The sequence below is a fragment of the Camelus dromedarius genome, chromosome 1 (genome assembly GCF_036321535.1).
Source record: "Camelus dromedarius isolate mCamDro1 chromosome 1, mCamDro1.pat, whole genome shotgun sequence".
NCBI lineage: Eukaryota > Metazoa > Chordata > Mammalia > Artiodactyla > Camelidae > Camelus > Camelus dromedarius.
The window spans coordinates 64,533,850-64,560,881 of NC_087436.1; the positions used below are offsets into that span (position 1 = coordinate 64,533,850).

The window sequence follows — 27,032 nt, forward strand, 5'->3', positions numbered from 1 at the left end:
CTGACCCAAACCCTCTGCTTTAGCTTTCTGTGTTCACTTGAGGAGATTGTTCCCTTCCCAGATTTTCACAGTTACCTTAATTATTTCAAAATCTCATCAATCCTGATTTAACTACACCATCATCTAAAAACAAACAAAGCAAACAAGCAAAAAAAAACTTTAAAAAAAAGTCTTTATGAAGCCCTCATACACTCCTAATGAAAAATAAAATGGTACAGCTTCTTTGGAAATCAGACTGGCAGTTTCTCAAAATTTTACATAGTGTTTACTATATGACCCAGTAATTCCACTTTTAGGTATATATATTCAAGAAAAATGTAACTTATGTCTGCACAAAAACTTGTATAGGAAGGTTCATAGCAGCATTATTCATAATAGTCAAAAGGTGGAAATGACCCTCAAAATCCATCAATTGATGAATGATACAAAAAATATGGTATTTTTAATGGAATATTATTTGGCAACATAAAAGAATGAAGTACTGATTTGTACTACCTGAAAAAATTAAATTGAATAAAGGAAGTTGAGCACAAAAGACTATGTTTTTTATTTACCTGAAATTTACCAAACAGGTAAATCTATAGAGATGAAAAGCAGATGAATAGTTGCCTAGAACTGGAGTTGGAATGAAATGGAGAGTGACTGCTATGCTAGTAAACAGGCTTCCAATTTCTAATGGTCTCAAGTTGATTGTGGTAGAAGTTGCACAGATCTGTAAATATACTAAAAATACTGAATTGTATACTTGAAATGGGTAAATTGTATGATAAGTAAATTACATATCAGTATAGATATTTCACATAAATGTAAACATATGTAGGTAGATATATGTACATATACAAATACATACAGTGACATCTTTGTGCAAATGTATCATTCACCTAGACTAAAATTTGAATAAAATCTAACTCATAAGCTTCCCACATTGCCATTATTCTTCTAGACTCCTAAGCAGTAAACCAAGAAACTTTTTTCCTCCCCCTTTTTAATTCTTTGTAATTATTTTTGAAATCTATCAGTAAACAGTGCTTATTTCTTTGGTAATTAGTTTGTAGGAAATTAAAGGTAAAATGACAGGTGAACAGTAGCACCAGGAAATTTTAGTGGCACCTAAAATGCATATCCTATAAATTCAATCTTTAAAATTTAAATTCTGCAACACAAAATAATTAAGAACAAGAGTATATAGATGAATTTTAACCTGGGGATATATTTCTTACAAGAAACAAAGATCACAGAACATAACTAAAGTGTTATTTTCAGTATATCTAGCTCTAAGGAGGTAGGAAAGTCAGAGTCAATAACTAATAATTACAACAATAACAGTCAAAAAAGTTTAATGACAGATATCAAGCAAGTTCAGAAATTTCATTCAAAATGGGGAAAATAGAATACTTAAACAATGAAATATCCTTACAACCAAAATATAGAAAACTTCAAAAAACATTTTTTTTTCCTATTTATTGAAAGGCAATTCAAACAAAAGGCAATTCATTTAAAACATATGAAGACAAACTATATTAGATGTTTATTCTGAAAATTATGGAAGTAATGTAGTTCTAATAAAATCTCAATATGACTGTTTTGCTTTAAAAATTAGAAAAGAATGCAATAAAATTCAGAAGGAAAAATGAGCAGGTATGTATCTTTTTAATTTGAAAAAGTAAGGGCAAAAATAAAAACAGCACATCACATATTTAGATACATAAAGCTGCAGTTACAAGGACCAGGCAAGACTAGTAGAAGACAATTATGGTGGAAAATGTGTCCGAATTTTAAAAATATGTGTTTGTGATGCTTTTTACCTCCCTATGCTCTTTTTGAACTGATTATATTTTTTATTGTTGAACATTATTCACCATAAAGTTTAAGAGAAATGTTTATGGAAGTTATTTATGGTTTTAACTGGAGTTTATTATTACTATTATTTTGCAGTTATTCATAATGTTCTTTCTTTATTTGCTGTCTGTGTGCTGCTAGGTGGGGCTGTGTACCCACCCAGTTGGTTGCTTGTCTGATGCCTTCCAGTACTGATACCTACAGGTTGGTGGGCGGGACCAGGTTTCAGTGCTAATAGGCTAGAGGGAAGGTTCCAAAATGGCACTTACCAACACCAGTGTCCACATAGTAGAACAAGCTCCTAAAAATGGCTGCCACCAATGTCTGTGTCTCCAAGGTGAGCTTCAGGTGCCTCCAGCCTCTTCTGCAGGCTTTCCAAGGTCAACTGATGGGTCTGACCCAGGCTCCTTTCAAATTACTCCTTCTGCCCTGGGTCCTGGAGCATGTGAGATCTTATATGCTCATTAAAAGTGGAGTCTCTATTTCCCACAGCCCTCTTGCTCTCCCTACAGTAAGCCCCTTTTGGCCTTCAAAGTCAAATGTGCTGGAGGTGTGTCTTCCCGGTACAGGTTGGGGAGCCTGAATGGGGGCTCAGGCCCCTCACTCCCTGGGGAGAACCTCTGTAGTTGTAATTATCCTCCCCCGTGTGGGTCATCCCCCAGGGGTATGGGTCTTGACTATATACCAGGACTCCACCCCTTCTACTGGTCTCATCGTGGTTCCTTTTTTATATCTTGAGTTGTGGAAGATTTTTCCTGCTGGGTTCCGGTCTTGGCTGTCAATAGTTTGCTCTGTAAGTAGTTGTAATTTTGGTATGCCCATGGGAGGAACTGAGCTTAGGGTCTTCCCACTCCACCATCTTGGCCAAACTCCTTTTTCAGTCATTCTTAAAGGGGAGAAGGTGGAACTTTGAGAGACACTGAGTATTTTTTCAAACTATGCAGACCTTTCCCCATATTCCCATATGCCCAACCTGATAAAGAGCAGTTACTGCCCTGAGAATTATTGCCTCATATTTATCTATTTGTTAGTTAGCCTTAGTTAGAAATAGTGCCTATTAAAGTAGGTTTTATTACCCTTCATGTATTTCTGTGGAGATAAATGTGTGCATACCACTGATCTAAAGTAAAGCAGAAATCTTTAAGGATTGGATTGGTGTAATCAATCAACAACATTCTCCATAATTCCTAGTTTTTATCCTGTGGGTCAGAAATTTCAGTCACCAAATTGAAATCCATTACTGCATTTCTCACCTTTCTCTAAGACTTAGAATCCGCGTCAGTTTTTACCACCGTGACTTTCCCTGCCACACCTCTTCCTGCAGTTTGGTGGATTTCTCCTTGGAGAGAGAATGGAAATGATTGCACACCAAGTTCAGGACGTGACTACCAATCCTCCCCACCCCATTCCACTGGCTCTTTGATATCCCCATTCCCCTCAAGGGACTGCACACTGGTCCTGTGCTGCCTACAGTATCTGTGTTGAACACTCTTGAAGTTACATGCTTATCCTAAGAAAAGAGACACGTGTGGCATTTAAAGGGACTGTTTACTTCATTCTGAATGTCGGGGTGACAGTTCTAAAAGCAGTTGCCTGTCAGAGTTTAATCACTAAATCTATACACATTATTTGCAAGTTTAGTGTACCTTCTTTGAGACAAATATTATGACAGATGAAAGCACTTCAAATTTGGAGTCAAATGCTAGCCTTGCTATGTACTAGCTGCAAGTTAGTTACATAAGCTCTGCTTGTTTCTTTGATTTTAAAATATGTAGACTAGCATAATACCTGCCTTTAAATTCTTATAGTGATATTGGCTGCATAAAAGGAGATGATGTATGTTTGAATGCATAGTGGTTATTATATATGGTGAAAGCCATGTTCCTTGATTAGACATGAAATCAATATTGTTTTATATGCTGAGATTCTTTTCAACCAGTGTAGAGTGAAAGATTCTTATTTGCATTTTACATGATTGATAAAGTTTCAAACCAATTCATTTGCAATGCAATGACACTGGACCTTAAAAATAAAAATGCATTTGCAACCAAGTTTGCAACATAGGTAAACATCAGGTGTTTTTGCAATTAAGATAATCTGAAGATTTTAATAAGCTATATTACACATGGACTGCTAACAATGCATAGTCACCGTCTTAACTTCTTTCGTAATGGTGCTTTTAGTATTCCACTGAAACATGGCCAGTGAATGCACAATATTCTTAGTTACCATTATGAGGGGCTCTGTGTATTACAGCCTCTCCACTGTGTCTGCTGTTAGCTAGAAAAATGCTGGGAGCAACAGCAGCTACTATCAACAGGGAGCCATATTAATTATTTGAAATGTGCCTCATAAGAGGAATCAGCAGAGTTTATTACAAGTCGAATATTACTTGAAACGGGAAGGTTACTCTAACTGTTATCATAATCTATGTGTCATTAACTTTCCTTGTTTAGGAAAAGAGATTAACACCCCTGTTAATTGCTATAGTAAATGTATAAAGTATAACTGCATATTCCCATTGTAGAAAGAAGGTAGTGTGTTTTCTACTTGTACCCAAACCTTTTTATATAAAGTAGGTTTAGAAATTGAACTCTAGTTATGCTTTCTTGCCTCAAAATCCTAATTGCTTACTGGATCATAGGTATACAAACTATATAGCTACTTTGAGCATTAGAAAATCTGTTTTTAAGCTGGCTTTTTTTTTTTTTTGCAGTCAGCATTTTGGCCTTCAAATCAATTTTAACACTTTTTTAACTCATAAGACAGAAAGTGTATTATTGCAGATATGTATGTGTGCTGGCAAAGTGCTTTGCAAAAAACAGAGGATGAATCCATCTACCTGTTTTTTATATTGTGGTTAGTTACTATTTTTTCATCAAATATAATCAGCAATAGGAGTAGTTTTCTTTTCAAATACAGGTAAAAAATACTTAAAAAGCAAAGTAAATCATAAAAATAAAGTGTAAATTCATTAGGATCGTAAAGTTGTCTAAGTGCTAATCATAGCGTTATCTGATGTAGAGGACAGTCTGCAGATTCTTTATTACTGATCTGCTGTGAAGTAAATGCAGAAAGGAAGAATGTTTACAAACACTTAAAGTAAATTGATTGAGTACTTAATTGCTGTTTAATCTGACAATGAAACCAAGGTTTTTTATTTGGCATGTCTTTGTTTTTAATTTTTCCACGTCATTTTTCGTGTCAGTCATTTTTATTGTATTTCTTAAAGTTTCACTCTACAATAAATTTGTGATTTAACAACAGCAACAACAAAACTAGATGGTTTGAGGACTGATTTAATTGGTTGATGTTTAGATGGCACACAATGATTCTATGTTTGGATAGATCTGCCTGCACTCTGTAATGGCTATTAATTCAGCGTGGAGAGAGATGATGTGACATCATAAAAAAAAAAGTAAAAGACATAATGTCTTCTTAACATTTATTTTTGGGTCCACAGGGCAGGCACATCATGGACAGGTATCGTACATCTCTCCACCAATTCACCTTGACTCTGAGCTAGAAAGACCCCCTGTTAGAGGTGAGTTGTTGTTTTCTTTTTTTACTTAAAGGAAAAGAAACTCTATTCATTCCTTGATGAAGGCCTTGATAAATGTGTATTTTACAATGCACTGCCTGTTTACAAAACAGGAGGAAAATGGTATGTCAGGACTATGATAACAGAAAGAGTAAGTCTTCTTTATAAACTAAGATGGGAAATGTTGTTCTGAGAAATGTTGGTAAACCAACAGAAGAAATAGGGATCCACAGTGGAAGACTAGTTGAAAATCAGCCTAGATTTAGAGATGACCAGATAATCATTCCTTTTTTTATTGGAACTGTCTTCTACTACTATCCTTTTATTTTATTTTTTAAAATAAATTGAAATATCTAAATCTAAGTCACACTGACAATTTCCTTGCAGAGTGATATTTTATATTATATTGTTATTCTATTTAAAAGTCATTTTAGTATTGATACGATAATTTAGCTTTAAAATATATAGATTAAAGTTATATATTTAAATTGATGCCATCTGTGTAAAGATTTTTAAAAATAGCCAGTCATACAAAATAGGAGTTAAAAGTAACATTTATTATCTCATAATCTAAATATAGAATGTATCTTTCTACTTTAAAAAATAGTGATTTTTTAAATGTTTTGTAATGTTCAGAGTGATGTAAAGTAGACACGACTTTTGATTTTATAAATACCAAATACCCTAATTTAAATTTGATTAAATTTAGTTAATTTTTTGGTTTAAAGTAATACAGTATATTTTCTTTAAAAGCTATTATATCTGACTTCCATGAGCATGTTTTCTGTACATGCTATTTCCTCTTCCAGGAGTCTCTTACCTTTTCTACCCAATAAGTTTCTGCCAGTGTTTCAACGCTCTGCTTATCTTCAGTTCCTCCATTAAGCCTTCCTAGACTATGTACTAGACAGGAGCTAAGTGCACGCTTCTATCCTCCAAATATCTCCGGTGCTTGCCTCAGTGATTACACCTAAAACATTGCATTTTATTTTTTAGTGTGCTTGTTTCCTTTTCTCTTCTGTAATGTCCTTGAGGGCAAAGAGGGCTATAATTATTATTTCTCCTCCAGCCACTGGTCTGTGCTTGGCCCATAATAGGAACTCACAATGATTTCTGTCTAAGTGACTGAAAGTGAAGGTGACAGCCTAGATTCTGAAGGATGCATCCTCATTTTCCAAGAAGAAAACAGCAGGGACAGTTAGAGAATCTCACAAAGAGGAAGCAGAAAAAACTATGGTTATATGAAGGTTGTGGTATTTTTCAGGAAATGTGCTGGGTGCGCAGTAAAATGGGCGTAGTTCTAGAGGAAGAGACTGGAAAGATGTAATGAGGTAGATTGTGGAAGATTCTGTATCACATGCCAAGGAGTTTGTATTTTATCCTCAGAAAAAATCATGAAATATTTTTAATTTTTAAAAAAATTTTCCCAAGTTAGTAGAGTATTACATCATAACATTATCAGTTCTTGATATGAGAAAAATACCTCTGAAGTCAGTGTAGATGATGAGAGATTGGCAGAGGGAAGCTGTTTCAGTAATCCAGGTAAAAGAAGAGTGGGAAATTAGTTAGAAGTGTGTTGGCAGCAATGTCAGGGCCTGAGAAATATTTTGAAGAGATGTGGCATTGACTGAACAGATACAGGGGAAAGAGCAGAAATGCTTCTAAGATTTCTATATTGATTAACTGCTTGGATGCTTATGACATAATTCCTCATCATGAGGAATAGATGAATTTTAAATGGATGCTTTGTTTTAGACATGTTAATGCTTAGTAGAATGTTGTTCCTGTCAAAGATTTATGCAAATTGATGGCTTTAATTTAATTCTTCACGTGATCCCAGTATGATTTGGAAAGAGTACTGTACAATCATGGATAGGATAGTGTAGTAATCTACTCTAAAAGTCAGTGGCTTAAAACAAGAAACATTTTTATAGTTCTCAGAATTCATTGAATTGCATCTGTGGTGACTTGACTGAGGTTGGATGTTTAGTAGTTAAGCAGGCTGATGGATTTTTCAGGGGAGGAAACTCACTTACATGTTTGGTTGGTAGTCACCTTGATGTCATCTGGGGTGATGGCCATATGGCTGTCACCTTCCAGCCCACTAGCCCCTGCTCATTCCCATTGTGACAGGATTCCTAGCAATAAATAGGAACATCCCAAAGTTCAAATATTGTTCAAGACTCTGCCTGTGTCTTGTTTGCTGTGTCCCATTAGCCAAAGCCAATCACACAGCCAACTCCAGACTTAAGAAATAGACTCCATCTCTTGATGGAGGAACCACAATCCAGAGGACCATGGATACAGGAAGGAGAGGAATTTGGGCCATTTCAACCAACCATAGCTAGGCAGACAAAGAGTAAAATAAATTTAGAATGAAATAAGACAAACACTGAATGATAAAATGAAGGGCTTTAGAGCCAATAAACTTAAACTGGGGAGTTCTAGACCTTTCTTACCTTTAGTTTCCTTAACTACTACACAGAAGATCAGAAATAAGAACTCCACAGTGTTTTTGTGAGGATTAGGGATAATATAGAGTCTGGCATCTGGTAGGCCCTAGATAAAATGTGGCTGTTACTATGTACTTGCAGGTTTGCGGCTGTGGCATATGGGAAGGAAGGCCTGCCAGGCAGCCAGGCAGCCCTGAATGACCTGAAGCAGCTTCTGTCTGTCACCTGTAAAACAAGGATAATGTCACCCTGGCATGTTTATAGGGATGATTAAGTGAAATAGTTAGTGTCAAGTTCCTGGCAAATACCTGACATAAAACTAGACCCTAAAGAGTTAGTAGGCAGGTAGGCATTATCACGAGCTTTGTTTTAAAATACCATCTTAGTAAAAGTAGTCATGGTATTGACCTGTGAAAAATGAGTCACTAGAATCCAACAATGATCCCTGCTTGATATTTGCCTCCAATTGTGCTCTCTATGTTAGAATGATTGTCTTGTTAACTTGTAGTTCTCACATTGTTCCTCTACATGCAGTGACCCAAAGACCCTTCTAAACGGTCTGTGATTAATACAATTGCAGTTATAGTTATTAGCTCGTGTGCCACAGTCCTGCAATTTTCAAAAAAATAAGGACATTTATTAGATAAATAAAAGTTTGTATAAATCACTGAAGTAACATTGCAGAAGACTTGCTTTTTTCCTTAAAATTATCTAATATTTCATTTAAAAACAAATATTGGAAATGGTATAGAGTTGGAAATATCATTACTTTGAAACTACAAAACATTTCCTTCGAACTTCCAACTATCACCTCCTCATCTTCATTTACTATTTTTAATTATACTGTACATTTTTTATATTTATAATGTAGTCAAATTACACAAATGACCCATACAAATATCTATATCTATATATAGAGAGGATCTGTCATGAGTATTACAAGTTTTTAATTGAATGTATGCAATATAAGATAAATTAGCTTCTTTAAATAATTTGGAATTCTATCTCTAACAATTTTTCACAAGATTATATAGTAGTGTCCTTTGTACTACCTGAAAACCAACATTAGTGAACTCTTTTAGCTTTCCTTTTTCTATTTTTCTACTATAATTTTATACATACTGAGAATATGAGAGCTATGTTGTGATATCCTCCTTTCCCCACTGACCTACAGCTCTCTGTATTCTCTTCCTTTCCCTTCCTGTACCAGTTTTCCCTAGTGTATATGCATGTTAATGTTTCAGGAATTATTGCTTAACTTAGTAATCCTGTGCATTTTTCAGACTTCATTACATTTTTATGGAAAAGTCACACTTAATTGTTTTATTGTCTTCAAGCTAGCAATACAAAACAATATTTCAAAATGTATTAATGTAGTTATCAATATTAGCACAGGGAATTTTTCAGTAGAAAGTATGAATTATCTAATATACAGTTGCACCGTCAGATTGCTTCAGATATTTTGCTGTTTTATTATGTTCTCATCTGAAATATTTTGGATTACTTGATAATCCAAGTAACAGTGATTGTGCTTTGAGTATTTGAGACAGTAAACTAAATATTGGTAACTCTGACATTGTGTTTTAAGCCTCTATTTTAAAAACTAATTACATAATTATTTTTCATATAGATAGATAGATGTAGATATAGATATATATTATATTTTCATTCCTTTTTTTGTCCCCTCAAGTTCTATATAACCTGTGAATCCACATGTCACCATGCTACCCTCCTTGCAATTCTTTCAATTTCTTTCACTTTTGCTCTCATCTTTTTTTTACGGAAAAAATATTTTGTGAAATTGATGCATTAGTTCGCCATAATATATTTCTTCTTTGGTATTGTGCATTTTAATTGTGACCAACATGCTTTTAGTAACCTTACAGAATAGCAGCAAGCTACCAAATAACTTTGAATAAAATGTTGAAATCTATATTTCAAAGTAGCTGAAGTATATAAATTCAGTGACACTTACTGATGTGTCACTGAATTTCTTTAAATCTAATGTGATCATACATGACATTTGGTCACATAATTTATGCTTCTGATAACTTTATATACATTCTTCAATTTACAGATTTTGCTACTGAATAAGGGTGTAAATTTCAATAGTTTACTAGTACATTAATGTCACAATACATTACAAGGTAATTAACCAGAGCTGCCACTATAAATAGAAAAATAGTCACAGCCCTCACTATAAACTACTTAATAAAAATAAGATCCTGAATCAGCATTCACCATTATAGTAATTTTTCTTGCCATACGTCTCATTAATCAGGACTTAAAAAAATTAGCTTCATCTAGAAGCACTATTATTTTTAAGCCTTTCATTATTAAAAGAAGTTTGTTACAATTTTGTACTTAATTTAATGGGATTGATTATATATTTCTGTATGCAAATAAACTCTACATGCTTTTCAGACGTATTTCCTAATTCTGTATATTATAATTGGAAATGAAAGCCTACTTTGGTAGTTTTGTAGTAGATTTGTAAATAAGCACCACAGATTTCTTAGCAGGGCTCATTAGGATTTGCAGTTCTGAAGGACACGTGTCCTCACCAAGGATCCTTTCTCCTCAACTTTTTGCTTCCTAATTTCTCACAAAATACCCTACCCAGGAATCATGTCTATATTACAGGCAGAATGACTCAATGAAGGTGTTTGGGTGGGATTTGTTTTGGAAGCTGAATCAGAACCCTAAGCAGAGGTGAATATTTAAATGCAGATATACCAGTCAAGGGCATACCTTCAGTTGAAACTGTGTTTTGTCTTGGTTTTGTTTCATTTCATTGTTTTTCTATACACTTTATTGACAGCCTCAGCAGTCAGTGATAGAGCACTACCTGTGAATTCTTCCCATCACTAGGAATTTAGATAAGTTCCTGTCAGTAACCAAGGAAAGACATTAACTTCTGAAAAATGTCTTCCATTTATATTGCTAAGGATGATATTTTGAATATTCTGCTAAATAAAAATTTGACAGTTATCAGATACACTTCACCTTCCAATATGGAAAATCACTCATAATAAAGCTGGTGAAAACTGTAGTGTATTTATTTTGTACAGTATTTTGTATAATCTTCTTTTAGGTAAGGTCTTATATTTGATCACAAATCTAATACTAAACACTAATTTATACATTTGCTAATTGTTGACAGTTACAGTTTCTACTCCAAGAAAAAGCTAAAATATTTGGGCACATTTGAAAAACTGCATCTATTTTTTAAGCTGTTTTTTCTATAATAATATGAGTAATATAAACATGATTCCATTGGCAGATAATCAGTGAACTAGAATAATGCCAGGCGTTATTCCATGTGCAAACTGAATTATATTCAGCAATCTACACACCAAAAATATTTTTTTTAGATCAAAATAAACATGATCCTGCCTGGGGCATCTGTATTAAAAATAGGCTATAGCCAAAGATTTAGCATCACAAATTTTAGACATTGACACACAATATTATTTAGTGAAATACAAAAACATTTTAAATTGATTAAAATGAAATAGGAGCAAGATACCTGGCATTCTTATTGAGGAGTCTCCAAGCTTATTCTTTAATATGCTATGGTGGTGGTTTTCTAACTTACCTAGTTAGTTAGCAGATATCATGTGGTGGAACATAATTCTATATCTTTATCCACTCTTAACCCGTGGTGATAAAAATTAAACTTGCATATAACAGAGTGCTTTGACCATGTTAAATAAACATCCTTTTCCTACACTTGCAAGTGCCAAACATTGTTTTGCTCTGTTTAAAATACTCTGTGAACACCTACAAGATAGAAGCTTAGTGTATAGCTTGTTATTATTAATGGTAAACACCACTCCCGTTCATTAAGTATTTATCTTGTGTCAGACACAGGAAAAAATATTTTATACACATTGTCTCCTTTAGTCTTACAAGAATCTTACCACTTTTTTCATTCAGACTTCCTTATCATTATTCCACTTCTAGCATCAAGCATACTACTATAATACTATATAGTAATAATTGAATTTGGGTTGAATTTAGTTGAAGCTAAATTCTAAACTTGATAGTAAAATGTACTCTTTATTCAGTATTGTTAGGAATATGCATGAAGATTTTGTAAATTGTAACATACTTAAAAAATATAAATTATTGTTTAAAAGCCAACATTTATTATTTGAAATAATTTAGCACATTCCTGCAGGCCCCTTGTGGAATATAAAATTCATGTGTTGAGAATAATTATTCCAGAGAGTAGTGTGATGTGGTAGTTTATCACATTAGGTTCCTAATCAGCTTGTCTTGGTGATCTCTCAGTGAGCCTGAATGAGAAGAGAGCTTGTCTGAATTCTGCTTCCCCACTGGCTGATGGAAAGATATTCTTAAAATTCAAAAGGTATTAAATAGAAGTGTGATCCTGTTGTAACCTGAACAGTCACCTTCAGATTCGGTGTGCTTGATGGCAGATCCAGTGAAAATGGTCCTTGACTAGAGTAGGATGGTTCCTCCGTGGAGCTGTCATTCAGGGAGTAGGGACGTCTCCAGGATTAGGATGTCTCTAAGAAGCTGTGACCAGGGCTCAGTTCTCTGTACTTCACACCTCCGTACAGCTCTCCACCGCCTAGCTCTCTGTGTCCCCTCCTAAGACTGCTCACTGGCCCAGCTCTCCACAGATTGCTGCCTTACATTCCAGTACTCCTCTTTGTCTTATTTTGGTTTTAGTCTCACTCAGACAAATGGGAGCATAGCTGCTTTAACTTGTTCAGGGAGAAAACATTTAGTATTTTCTAAATGCCACTACTTTTTTACAGTGAGGTATTGCTAGTCAATAATAATAACAAGAATAATAGCTAGCATTGATTACTCAAGTTAACTTTAAATCATGTGTTCAAACTAAAAATTACCTATATGATTCCCTCTCTCCCAGTTCCTAAAGAGAGCCAATCATAACATTCTTCAGGATAATTTCAATAATTACCACCTTTTTGAGTTGACATGATATGAACACTTACTATTTATACTTAAGACTTGTGCCGAGCTGTTAAGCACTTGACATGAATTATTTCATTAATTTCTTGAATCCCATGAATAAGTTAGTGTTATTTTGATAACTTGTGAATGAAAAAACTAAGACATCGAGAGTTTTTTTTAACTTCATAAAGTTCAGGCAAGTGTAAAGTATTGAAGCCAGGATTCAAACCCAAGCATCTATAAAATCTGGTTTGGCAGTTTTTCATTTGTACGAAAGAAACAGTGACTTAATTTCCAAAACTACATCCTATAGCAAGTAATTAGTAATGAAACATATTACCAGCAAAGGATGGGGCATATGACCGTCCAGAGTATAGTATTTTTTTTTAATTCCTCACTGTTTCCATTATTCATCTCAAGAACACAATATGGCACAAGCAGTGTGAACACTTATGTACACTACTGCCCAGTGACAGATTTTTTGTGTCTGTTGTCTTTTTTTATAAAAATAGGATATCTTTGTTCTACTACCATTCTGTTACCTTTTACTTTTTTCATAAAATGTCTTAATGGTTTTTCACAAAAGAGATACCTAAAATCATACCACAAAAAAGTAAGTCAGACATTCTTATAATGTTTCACAAATTGTGTATAAATTAATGTACTAAATTTTGTTATACTTTATTTGTGATAAAATGTCCTGTTTTTGTGTTTTTCAGTATTTTCTCTGCAAAATGGTTATTATTTATAGAATCACCAGAAAGTTGTTTTTATACCTGTATACTCAAAATAATTGCCTTACTGCCAGGAGCAGACAGCTGGCTGATAGCTGTGTGTCAGGCCACCACCAGAGCCTGAGATGGGGTGAAAAAGGAGTCGACTTGACCTCCAAATATAACTGTCACCTGCATCCCCACCTGCTGAATGCCCACAGCTGCAAGGTTCCGATTTTTTGATGCACCCACACAACACATGCATACACACACACACACACACACACACACACACACACACACACACACACCACTCAGGAGTAGTACCTTCTTTAATATAATTCTAACTTGACAATAGATTTAGAAGATAGGTATGATAAAAATAAAATGTACAGTAAATCCTCAATATTCAAAATATCTTTTAGAGTCAATTGCCTGAGATTAGATAAGATCTCTTTTCTCTAGATTCATCTTTTATATGTGGATGGAAGGAGTTGAGACTATTACAGATAAAACATCCTCCTACACATCACTATCACAAGAATGGGGAGAGTGAGGATCTTGTTTCCTTAAATTTAAAAGGCATATGCTTCTGTATGGGAAGCGCTGACTTTGAGTATTGTCCATCCCATAATACGCCAAACAGCATTGCCTTCTAAAAAGCACTTGGCTCCCTCAATACTAAGAAGCACTTTTCTCTTTGTTAGTTATAGCTCTGGGTCCAGCAATTATTTCCAGCTCTTAGGAGACCAGCAGAAAACTTCCCTCACTGAAACTAGGTTCTCCTATTAAGTTTGGCATCAGATTCTCTGGGATAGAATCACAAGGAAGTATGCAGCTGCAATTCTAATCCTTGGATTTAATCCTAGTAACCTGAAATTGCTAACTATATGATCATGGACAAATCCCATATCCACAGCAACAACCTCTTTCCCAAGATTGTTTAATTATCAAATCCCAGATATGCTACTATATGTGGATGTGCTTCAGACCCTATGGAATGCTATACAAATATTGTTTAGTATAATTTAGCAGCAACACTCTATTGCTCTAGTCTAAAACTCAGTGTAGCTCATACATAAGATCAAGAAAATGAGTCCTCAAGAGAGTTTGCAATGTTTTCATCCTCCTTAAATCCTATTGGCTTAATTATGATACTGTTTCATGTTTAAAATAATGATACTTTCCTTGTGAATGTCTGTATATTTAAAATTGTGAACATGTATCAGACAATAAGATTATTCCACAGCTTTTCTTTGTGCTCTCCTGAAAGAGTAACTTTCATTCAACGTTCAACAAATATTTTCTATACAGTTGCATTTTGTGCATGGGTTAGATTCTGAAGTTAGGGGGTAAAGCTGAAAAAACAAATAACAAAACCCACCTTGAAGAGCCCTCAAAATTATCTATAAAATAGAGTTTTTACAGTAATGGTTTATTCCTCAATATTAGAAAATATGAATAAAAAATACCCCAAACCTCTCTGGGTATGGAGGTACTTAGTGATGAGTGATGCAGGGAGGCTTAGAACCAAGGGAACATATCTCAGCAACCCTAGTCACTCTAGGTCATCAGCTCATTGGAAAATGGAAAATGAAATCCTCCCTCAAATTCTTTTTGAATATATATAGTAGAATTTAAGTCAAATTAATTTTAATGTAACTATACTATAGTGAGCGCTTACCATATGCCAAGCTTACTCTGCAGGTGACGGGCAATACAATGATGCACAAGAGAGAAAAGCTAGACTTTACCTAGGAGTGGAGGAGGTGAACAATAGATCAGGTATAGGTTGAACAATCAAGATTATGAATAGGTGATGATTAGAGGTATAAAGGAGATATGTAAGGTGGATGGTCAAGGAAAACCACTCTAGAGTGGTGACTATTTAGCTGAACAGTGAAGAATGAAAGTGAGTTAACCAAGATTAAAATTGAAGGATAGTATAATCAAAGGCCCTGAGGTACAAAAGTCATGGTGTGTTAATTCATTTGTTCACTAAGCAGATATGGATTAGGACCTAACCTGTGCCAGGTATTGAAGAAACTGTGCAGTTTACAAGTCTGTCAAGACTTCTTATGAAACATACGCTCCAGACAGGTGAGAAAAATAATAAATGAATAAAAAAATTAACACGTAAGTGGACATAATAATTCTGAAACATAGTGAGAGGCGGGACTGGAGATAGAGGTGGAGTATTTAGGCAGGATTCATCATGCAGGGCGTTTTTAAGGAAAAACCAGAGCTGGACAGTAGTTAAAGTGGTAAAAAGAGATTTTTGTTGTTGTTGTTCAGAGATACTGCAGTAGAGGAATAAAGACCTCAGTATAGAAGGGGCTCAACTCCAAATACAGCCCAAACCAGTGGAAATTTATAGCCAAGAAATAGGGCAGAGGTCACTGAATGTAAAATTACTAAAAGGAAACATTAGAGTGAGGGGGATTGGAGCCAACTCGATAGGATTCTTGCTGAAGTCTGGCCAGGGTGGTCAGACATCACCAAGGAAACAGTGGAAGGTGAGGAATCAGACCAGGTACGGAGATCAGATATTGAGGGTGGGGGATTCTGGTTACACTGACGTAGCAGGGTCCTTGCTAAAACTGGATGTTACAGGGACATGCACAAATGGACCTAAAAGGAGGTTCAGGAGTCTAATTAAAGTTTGGTCTAGCAAAGAATCTTTGTCAGCCTTGTAGGCCATGAAAGGATTTTGGGTATTATCTTAAGAGCTGTGAGGATCCCCGAAGAATTTTTACATGGAGTACTGCTGTTACCCCAGCAGGTAAAGACCCTAGTTCTTGTCATACCCAAAAGATGAGTTTACAGTCAGGAGACAGTGCATTGTGTAGTGAAAGACTTTAAAAGATGTATTTAAAAAAGGAGAAGTACACGTCCAGGAACGGGAGGCGGGCTGACCCAAGGGAAGAAAAGCAGGGGTTTCTGTCTCCCCTTCTCTTATAAACCTCACTTAGAGATGGTCTCTCTCTCTCTCTCTCTTTTTTTAAAATATATATGTATTTATTGAAGTATAGTCAGTTTACAATGTGTCAATTTCTAGTGTACAGCACAATACTTCAGTCATATAGGAACATGTGTATATTTGTTTTCATATTTTTTCACTATAAGTTACTACTAGATATTGAATATAGTTCCCTGTGCTATACAGTATGAATTTGTCTCTTGATTGATTGATGGCTCTTGACCCTGGAATGCTTAGTCATGTTTCTCCCCTTTTGCGCGTGTCGTTACCCATTCTGTACACGGGAAAACCCATGGTGGGTGGGGCTAAACCACAATGTTAATTATAGTACGATGAGCATTGGGTCATGTCCGGTTAAGTCCTTTCTGCTACCGCACAGTCGTGACTGTTGGGTTCTAACTGGTTTCTTGCTGGCACTCATTAAGAAGAAGTCAAGTCCCTTTATCCTGGAGGAGGGTATAACACCATCTTCTGGACCATCCTCCACCAGTCTGCCTGGTGCCTTCACTTATCTAACTACCTAACACTACATGATCTGATTTTGACTTTTAAAAGATGACTCTAGCTACAGAGTGGAAAATGGCATAGAAAGAGGTAACTTCAGTCATACTGGTGTGGCCTTTATTTAAATTTCATTAGAGAATGCCCTCCTGCCACTTAAATTTTCCGAAGATTCTCTTTCCTTCTTTCCCTTATGCTTTCCACATTACTGGCCTTTGGGTAATGTATGACTTCTCTGATCCAGAAGTAGCAGAAGAATTTGGAAACTGCCAAATTCAGATTACTGTGGGACTAAATGCTGAGCCCTTTAGAAGCAGTACCTGAGGGAACACATGCCTGGATTCCAACAAATGCTCGGGGGTTACAGTCCCCAAGGGAAGAAGGGCATTAGCTGCTATCAGATAACCAGTGAAAACACTGTGTTTGCTGTGTGCTTGCTGGGCACACTGCATACTGATTCTGTTAAAGAAGAATAGTCTTAGACTCTTCTTGGCTGTTGATTGCTAAGCTATTACTCTATTGATCAGGTTAGTCTGCGTTGCCTTTGGAACTGGGAAAGTTTTCAGTGCCCACAGTTGACATGGTGCGAACTGGGAAGAAAGAAGCTGGCAAAAGAGCTTGTTGCTGAGATCTTTGTGTACTAAACCTAGCAGTTCAGTTATCCTATAGAAACCACAAAGGACTTTGAGGACAGAAGGCGTTAATACTTACACTTTTTTACATAGAAATGTTGACTCCAGTGCTTAGGATGGATTGGGAGCAAAGAGAATTGGTGGTAGGCTATTTCAAGAAAGATTCTTGAGAGCACAAACTTAAATACAGTAGCAGTGGGAGTAAAGAAGACTTGATGGATTCATGGACATTGCAGTTAAAGCTTAATCCGACATGGTGATTGGTTGGATCTATTGAGAGAAAAAAAAAAGATAATGCCTTGGTCTCTATTTTGATAATTTGGGTAAATATTGATACTGTCCTGGAAGACAAGAGAAATTCATGCTCAACCATTATTAAGCCTTTGAAAATACATGTAACATGAAATATGATTGGAAATCATTTCCTTTCAGTCTGTGGGAGATGTGAAAAATAATTTCAGAGGTGTCTGAGACCTTTAGCCTTTTACAAGTAATTGAATTAGCCCTTTGGTCACCAGGTGGTTAGTTATCCCAAGATGTAATTTATTTAGAAGAGTATGACTAGTGGATTTATGTGATACTGTGTCTGATAAAGTTCTTTCCTGGGACCTGAAAGGCATGCCTGCCAGACTTTATTTAGGTTTTAATGAATGAATAAATGAAGCCAAGGCTACAGAGTGAAAACCACCTCTGGTCACCAAATGGTCCGTGCCTTTCCTTTGTTTCACTCTTTGAACATTTGTACTTCTTCATTTCAAATGCATGTGCTCATTTGAGAGGGCACCTCAGGGCATACTTGTTTTTTTGTTAGAAAAAAACATTCTTGAAGACAGAACACAGAGCATACAGGCTGCACTGCAAGTGCATAAAACCTGGAATACCAGATGGAAATGCCTTAGCCTTGTACTTCTGATTTTTTGAAGTTGAAAAAAAAAAAGGATACACAGTCAAATTTTCTTCAGTTGTTTTTTCCTGTTATATAAGAATGTGATGTTAATATCTCAAAGAACATGGGTTTTTAGAAGAAAATCCTCAGAATTTTAAAACCAACCCCCCCCAAAAAATTGGTAGTATATTTTTCTTTATAAAATCTACTCAGCTAAAATATTTTCTGGTAAGTTTAAATACATATGAATTAATGCTCTGGAGAATTTCTTAATTGAGTACTTTGTTTTACACTTTACTGAAATGTGTACTTTGAAAATATTGATGAAATTTGCCATTTCCCACCTTGCACCAGCAACAGCTGAAACCTGGACCCCGTCTGGTGGCCTACACTCAGGCAGCACTGATCTAAGGCAAATGCCACAGTAAAAGCTACCTCCCCGCCCCTTCTTCTGTTAAATGTATCGAAGGTAAAAGAAAGCATAGTATTTTATTTAAGCTCTAGTTATTTTCCTTTTTCTCCTCGTCTCTTTCCGTTCCTATTACTCTAAAACTATTACTAGTGGTCATACTCTTAACATTGAAATATTTATAGGAAAAAGAATTGTTTTGAATGAGCAGATGGGCCAGTTCTAAGACAAGCTGCTATATTAATAAACATGTGTGGTACTTTATCAGCAAAGGAGCAAATTTTGACATTTCTTCTGGATGATTTGTATAGCCTATCACTATCACACCTGGTGCCGGGACAATAAATGGGCACTTAATAGTCAAGCAGTGTGCGAACACCTTCATTATAACTTCATTATGTCAGATATAATCATCTATTACTGACTGTCAGGCATTTAATTTATGATCAGTTGCCCTACAGAATTAGTGGCCATACAAATGAATGGTCCATTCATGTCACTTTTACTGTAAATTTCTTTCTCCCAATACCAGCCCCCTTTTTAAACACATAGAATTAATTTGATATCCTTTTGGGATTTTAGAATATATGTATTGTTTATATTTATGAAATTTGAAAAGTGTAAATGAGAATCACACGTGATATAAAATTCCATATGTTAATGTGTATATCTGTTTAAAATAATAATACAATTCTTCAGTTTTCTTTACTTATGAACTTTAGTTTGATTTTGTTAAAGAAGTGACAATGCTCTTAGGAAAAATGAAAGTTTTCCTTAGAGATCTACAATGATACAACAATATGCATACAGTTAACAATACTATACTATGCATCTAAAAGTTCATTGAGGGTAAATTTTATCCTATATATATTTTTACCACAACAACAGCAATAATAAAATTCCATTGGACCATGTAGACAAAATACATAATCAACTGTGGCACTACCAGAAGGATCTGTTAACAAGAAACAGTAAAAAGAGAAGCTTAGGTTTGTGAGAGCATTGCTGAGGGAAATAAGAGCCAGGAAATTAGTACTTTTTACTTGTTTAGGATTGATGTTCCTACTGACATCTGCAGAACCCTCCAGCCCTCTTCTTTGAACTTAGGAAAATACAGAAGAAATGTTTTCAGGATCACTTTCAGAAAGAGCTTCAGTGCTTATGAAGACTCCTGATTGAAGTTACTGTCTATGAAAAAGTTCTTTGAGAGATGTCTCAACTGCTGTCCACTGAGGACCTTAGGAATGGGGAGATGGTAGGACCCAGTAAATGGGAAAAGAAATTGTAAAGACTATTAAGCAATCAGTATAATTATTGGACCTTCCAGATTAGGAAAAAAATGAATGGTACAGAAAGGAAAATACTAACAAACTGATGACAAAGTTGGATGGTATGAGATGAATCTGCATTAGTACCAACACCTTGTAACAATTACCTTTTGCAATTTGAAAGGCTGGAGCTGCCAAAAAGAAGGTTCCACCTGGAACATAATATTATGAACCTGCCTGCCTTCCACCCAGTTCCAGCTTTCAGTGCAATGAGCGGTAGCACTGAGACAGGAAACAAGGTGGCTGTAGATTATTAGCTTTTTCATTAAAGTTTTAAACTTAAAGAAACCACGCATTTTGGAAGGGATGTCTTCCACAACTGAAATATGTCATCAAGGACAAGTAAGTGGAAGATGCTAAGTGGGGGATATTTAATTCTAATATCTTAAAGAATTAACAAGCTCTGGTGGTGTGAAAGAATGCAACTGCAAAGGCTTACTACAATTACACATTTCTAATTGGCGTGGACATAGCTGCCTCAGATTTCCACTCTCTAAAGATTCCAGTGGTCAGTAGACATATTAGTCCATAGAATATTACATAGACTTGAACAACTAAAAAGCTCATTAAGGGACCCAGGCTGTATAAGATGATCTTTTAACCACCAAACCAAATAATATTGTTAAGGTTTATTTGGTGAAAACTCATGATAAAGTGACTTCAAATGATTCTGGCTGAGACACTTCAGGGATGCAAGCTTCCCAAATGAACTGATCAAGACTGCTGTCTTTTCCAGATGACCCTTGGGCAAGTGTAACCAGAATCAAGAGGAAGCTGGCAGTAAGGCTTAGCTGGCTGGCAAAAAAATTCTAAAACCTGCAGAGTAAGCTTCACATAGGAGAGCCCTGAGTCAGATCCAGCGCTAGATAGCTGACTAGACCTGAGCACCTATTTTATTTTATTTTATTTTATTTTATTTTATTTTATTTTATTTTATTTTATTTTTTACAGTGTTCTCTTTGTTTTATTTTTTTTACATACTGTGCTGAAAATGTATTAAGCAACTAATTTTATTGCAGTTTTTCTTAGTTTGAATTTATAGTTTTATAATCTTTTTTTAGTATTTCTTTTTTTAAACATTTTTTATTGATTTATAATCATTTTACAGTATTGTGTCAAATTCCAGTGTTCAGCACAATTTTTCAGTTATGCATGAACATGTATATGTTCATTGTCACATTTTTTTCTCTGTGAGCTACCATAAGATTTTGTGTATATTTCCCTGTGCTATACAGTATAATCTTGTTTATCTATTCTACATTTTTGAAATCCCATCTATCCCTTCCCACCCTCTGCCCCCTTGGCAACCACAAGTTTGTATTCTATGCCTGTGAGTCTATTTCTGTTTTGTATTTACGCTTTGTTTTTTTGTTTATTTGTTTCTGTTTTTGTTTTTTAGATTACACATAGGAGTGATCTCATATGGTATTTTTCTTTCTCTTTCTGGCTTACTTCACTTAGAATGACATTCTCCAGGAGCATCCATGTTGCTGCAAATGGCGTTATGTTGTCGGTTTTTATGGCTGAGTAGCATTCCATTGTATAAATATACCACCTCTTCTTTATCCAGTCACCTGTTGATGGACATTTAGGCTGTTTCCATGTTTTGCTGAGCACCTATTTTAAACCAATAGACTGGTACTTGGCAGGGACCTGTGTTCATTTACTTTTTTTTCCCCCCGTCGTCTCATACGTATTTTTCTCATAGCTTCATTGGATCCACCGTTTCAAAAATCTAGATCATCTGGAACCTTATTGGAAAACTTGGTTTTATAGTCACTTGACTGTCCAGAATCATTGTTTTTTTCACCTTTCTGATCATCATGTTTGTGTAGAGCTAAATATATTTCCTGCAGTGTCTTCAGGCAAGATCTTGAATGTTTTTGTGTGCAAAATGAAAACCATTAAGAGACATGACCATCTGGAAATTAAAAGGAAAAATGCATTTATTTGTATCTGTATCCTCAAATTTATTTTATTTTTGCTGGTTACGCCAAGACTAGTTGAGAATAGAAGCATGTATCATGATGTATAAGTGGTAGGAAAAATACGAGCTACCCTGCAATTTTATGTAGCATAACAAGCATAATTTTTACAAGGGTGCTTGGTTTATTCTATATAAAAAACGTGCAGAAGTGAACACTTTGCCTTTTTGTTTCTAGCTATAATTACAATCTTTAAAATCCATTTTAATAAGTAGCTTTAGTCTTCATACATACTGAAATGGGCTTAACTCAAGAAAATAATATGAACAACGCTTTTAAGTGTTTAACAAGAAAAGAGAAACTATCACAATGAAAAGACTATAAATGATATGTACAGATCTTACCTTGAACACCAGTCATTCGATAAACTTTTATTGACTTTAACGGAAAACTTTAAGGTACAGCATCTATTTTAGGCTGTGGGGCAACAAAATGTAAATCGCTTTCAGTCAGCAAGAAAGGGAATAATTCCAAAATGTAAGCAGCTTTCTTTTCCCTCTTGGGTATAATTAGAACCATTATTAAATCAGAGCCATTAAACTGCTGGGAATTTGGGGACAATAATTAGATTTGTTTGTAAAAATTGATTGAAAAATAGTTAATCTAAAGAAAAATGACATAATTTTTTGAGAATTCACACTTTAACTGATTTTATTCCTTTTTATGTTTTCACAAAGATTATGACTTAATCTCTTTTCATTTTCCAAACTAGAAAAACTACTCACTACATTAAAGCTCCAAAATTCTATGATCTCTGAGAAAAATATTCTATAACTCGGTTCCTATCAAACTATGTAAACCCATTATTGTATGTACTGCTGAATTATCTTTGCCGTGAAAATAATTGAAACCTTGGAGTCATAGAGTTCTAAAGGCCAAGTGGAAACAATTTAAGTGCATTGTTTCCTTTATAAAATCCACTGGAGAGTTTTCTTTTTTTATTATGTGATTCAGAATAGACAGTGTTAAATGATTGATATGAAATGTTATAGTCTCTTGTTCATTTTACCAATCAAATTTGAATGTGTGATATTCAGGACATTATGCATTTTAAAACTATATGAATCTGAAGTACCCATAATTTCAAATCAAAAGACATGTAAAACCCAAATGTCTTCCTTATGCTAATATTTTTCCTTGAATAAAAATATTATTCATGAATGCTTATTATACTAGTTATTAAGATTTCCTTTTTAAATTACTGTATTTATCATGAAACAGATTTACTTCTCTGGAACTTTTTGATGTGTTCTCGATTAAGAAAAAATTAGTAAGTGATTTCCATTTATTCTGTCATGTGAAATCTTTGCCTTTATAAACATGTAATTTAAAATATGACTTTACTCAGTTCTATCCAGCTGTAACTGTAGGAGTAATACTGAATAATAGAAACAAAATTGAAATCCAAGACTTAGGAAATATCTTTAGAAATGCTATTAGCAAATAAAATAAGAACAAGAACGGTCACCACTGACTGGATGGCAGCTTTAAGCCTGGTACACTTGTACTTCACATAGGTTATTTCTAATTCTTACGAAAACTTGGGAAGGTGGGTCTCTTTATCCTCATTATAGAAATTAGGAACTGAGACTTAGAGCAGATGAGGTAACTCATCCAGGGTTATGCAGCTATTAAGCGCTAGGGCTGGGACTCTGGAAAAGATGACAAACAGTAACCACATATTTTATAGTCAGTAAAAAATATGATAAAAGTAGCAAAATACTAGTACCTCTTAGGAAACAATTTTTAAAAATAACAATCATGATAGCCTTCTAGGAAGAACAGATCACACACTGTTACCATTTAATAGTTATTTCCCAGAGATGGGGGTTGGGAGGATGACATTGCATTATAATTTTAAAATTAAAGTGTATTGAATTTTATTTGTTACAATGTACTATAAGCAGTTAGGAGTAAGCTTTAGAACTGAGTTGTTTGTTGTTGATAAAATTTGTTTCTCATCAAATTCTCAGTACCATGGATCACATTACCCAGACCCCAAGCTGTAGCTAAATATAAACCACTCTGTGATGACATGTAGTAATAATTACACTTGCTGGATTCTATCATAAGGGAAAATGGAAAAAATGTCTTCATAAACCACTCTGAGCATCTCATTATATCTAAAGATAAATATCAAGTTTAAAACAAGAAATCTTATGAACAGTTTCTAAAAAATGCAGAGCTATTTTAAGTGTATGTACATATGTACAGTGGTTTAAAATTACTTGAATCTGAACCTAGCTCTTTAAAAAGGAGACAAACAAATTTTTATAGATTTCTCATGGTAGGTAAGTATTTGTCTTATTTAATGTAAGACTGTCATGCAGGTAAAACTCAGGACCATTCTTCTGTTCAAACTTCAAATTTTGTTTATATGAAGTAAATTAGAACATACATACGTATGAGCACATACAATTGAATTACTTTAGTTAAATATAGATATAGGTATCTAACATATAAATGTGTCCAATGTCTTACAGTAGAAAAATTGAAGAATTACCAATTCTGTTATATTGATGAATGAAGGTTTATCACAAGAAAAACTATAACTTCTCTGGTTGGAAGTTAAAGAAAAGTCTGTGCCTTTAATATGTAAGAAAAGGTCTAAAGATGCTGATTCATTTAATTTCTTCCTCTAGTTCTGTTCTACTGTGGAGGAGATAAGGGCGTTCATTCAATTTAATAAAAAAAAAAAAAGACTGTGTCTATGACTAACTCATTAGTATGTCTAAGTGTCTAGAGAAGATGGAAATGATCTTTTAAGAAATCTGAGTTGAATGCCAGTGAAACTAATACAAAATGATCTTCAGAATCACTTAACATAAAGGGTTGTGTTGACAGGGTGATTTTCTGTTAAGGAGACTTGGTAGGTAGCATGGAATGGGGCAGTGGGGCAGGAAGGAAGAGGGTATATGCTGGACTATTTTAAACTATCATGCTGTATGTAGTAGTTTTAAAATATGTTGCTACCCATGGTATTCTTTGTGTTTATATAACTGTAAAGTTTGTAGTTATATTGTGATTATTGAATTAATTAACAGTAAAATGTATTCTTATGGTAATTTTCTTTTTAATTGTCATAATTCTTCCAGGTTCTCTTTTTAATTGGTTGCTTTTGATTCAGTTACAGGTTTTGGAGATAAGTCACATGAAAAATTATTGTCTGTAAAAGCATGGTTCTCATATAATAGCACAGAATGATACTACCTTTTTTATTTAAAGGAATTAACCAGTAACTAGTTTGTGTCATTTAATTTTCACAGACACCTGAAGTGATACAAAATCCCATTTACACATGTTAAAAGATAAACTGAGGCATATTAAAAATTTAAAGAATTTATCCGAGCAAAAATTGGTTTGAAGTGGGCAGCATCCAATCTATCAGATAGAAAGGAGATCTAAGGAGCTGTACAAAATAAGAGACTTTTATAGGCAGAAGGGAGTTGAAGCAAGGAAGTTATATTAGGCAGAACTGCAGACTGGTTATTGCCAGGTTACTTTCCTTTAGGGGATGGAGGGGTCTATCAGGTAGATTGCCCAGCTGGTGCTGATCAGGTGATTCCTGATTGCCTGGTTTAAGATTCCATTTCTCAGAAAGCTGAAACTGTAATTAAGTCTCATTCTAGTGACCTGAGGCTTAAGCATAATCACTCCATTTTGGGCATGTTGTTTTATTTTTTAACACGTATAAGGAGAGGGAAGCTCTAACTGTGTGTGACTAGTAGTAATACGTTTTGAGTGTACCCTTTTGTGAGTCTGAGTCTGAACTCACTCTTCTGAAATCAGTATCTCCATCTTTTTAACTGACCAAACACTACTGAACTTCTCTATTTTTGCTTTTCTTTTTTCAGTGTTTATTTTGCTAGTTACTGTGCTAGGACCTTTGGGAGATTATAATAAAGGGATTTGTTGTTGTTTAGTTTTCTTGCTGTCCCTTCTCAAAATGAGACTTTTTCCCTAAAAGAATGAGTCAGATAATTTGGAAACCAGCCCAGGTTCCTGAGTTTATGTCTGGATTTGGAGGCAGGAAATTGTTAAAAGAATCTCTACTGCTTCTGAACAGTCTATCAAAATATGGTACTTCAGGGAACATTTCCTCTTCAACCAAAGAGAAGGAGACGGTTTTTGTCTGTTTTAGATTTTTTTCTTTAGAATTCTCCCTTCCCTTCTCCCTTCTCTTTATCTATTCCAAGACTAATAAAGATTTCCTTCTCAAGCTTCCTCTAATCTCAAGGGAGAGTAGTAACTAAATTCCAGGTGTATTTTATCAGTGTAAAACTAAAATGTACACTGGATAAGTTTTAAAGTCAAAATACTCCACATTTTCCCTAAAAGGCAGCCATGAGCTCGTCTTTCCACACCCCCTCCCCTTCCTTTCTTCACTAGGGCCTCTCCTTTTTCTCTCTCCTATTTTGCCTAAACAAAAACAACCATGACAACAATGAAAATCTTGGTTTGAACCTTTAAATATCTGAAAACTCAAAATATGAAAATCCTTAGGCATAACAGAATTGTTGGCCTCCATCAGGCCTTTCCAATATGCTAGAGGCTCACTTATGTATTTGCATATAAATTATGTAGTTTCTTAAATTTTCATATACATCCTTAGGCCTAACAGATATTCTCAGATGATTTTCAAGTCTAAATCAGGGTAGCCTATACCCTTAAGGAAATTCTTTTTCAAATATTCTGTTCTCCCTACCTCTTCATCTAACTGTTCATCTTAATTCACTCAGAACTTCATGTCAGCACTAGTCGACATGGGATTTTGAGAATGAAAGATGAGAAAAAAAAGTTAAAGAAGGCAAAACA

The 27,032-nt window shown here is 34.8% G+C and overlaps 1 protein-coding gene across 14 annotated transcripts in view; it reads left to right on the forward strand.

Moving 5' to 3' along the window:
- ADGRL3 (adhesion G protein-coupled receptor L3) overlaps positions 1-27,032 on the forward strand; it is an 826,419-nt gene that overhangs the window by 508,242 nt on the left and 291,145 nt on the right. For all 14 annotated transcript variants that reach the window (XM_064484960.1, XM_064484967.1, XM_064484927.1 and 11 more), the window contains exon 8: positions 5,303-5,383. In XM_064484960.1, the coding sequence (XP_064341030.1) occupies positions 5,303-5,383 (81 nt within the window). The remainder of the gene's footprint in view (positions 1-5,302; positions 5,384-27,032) is intronic.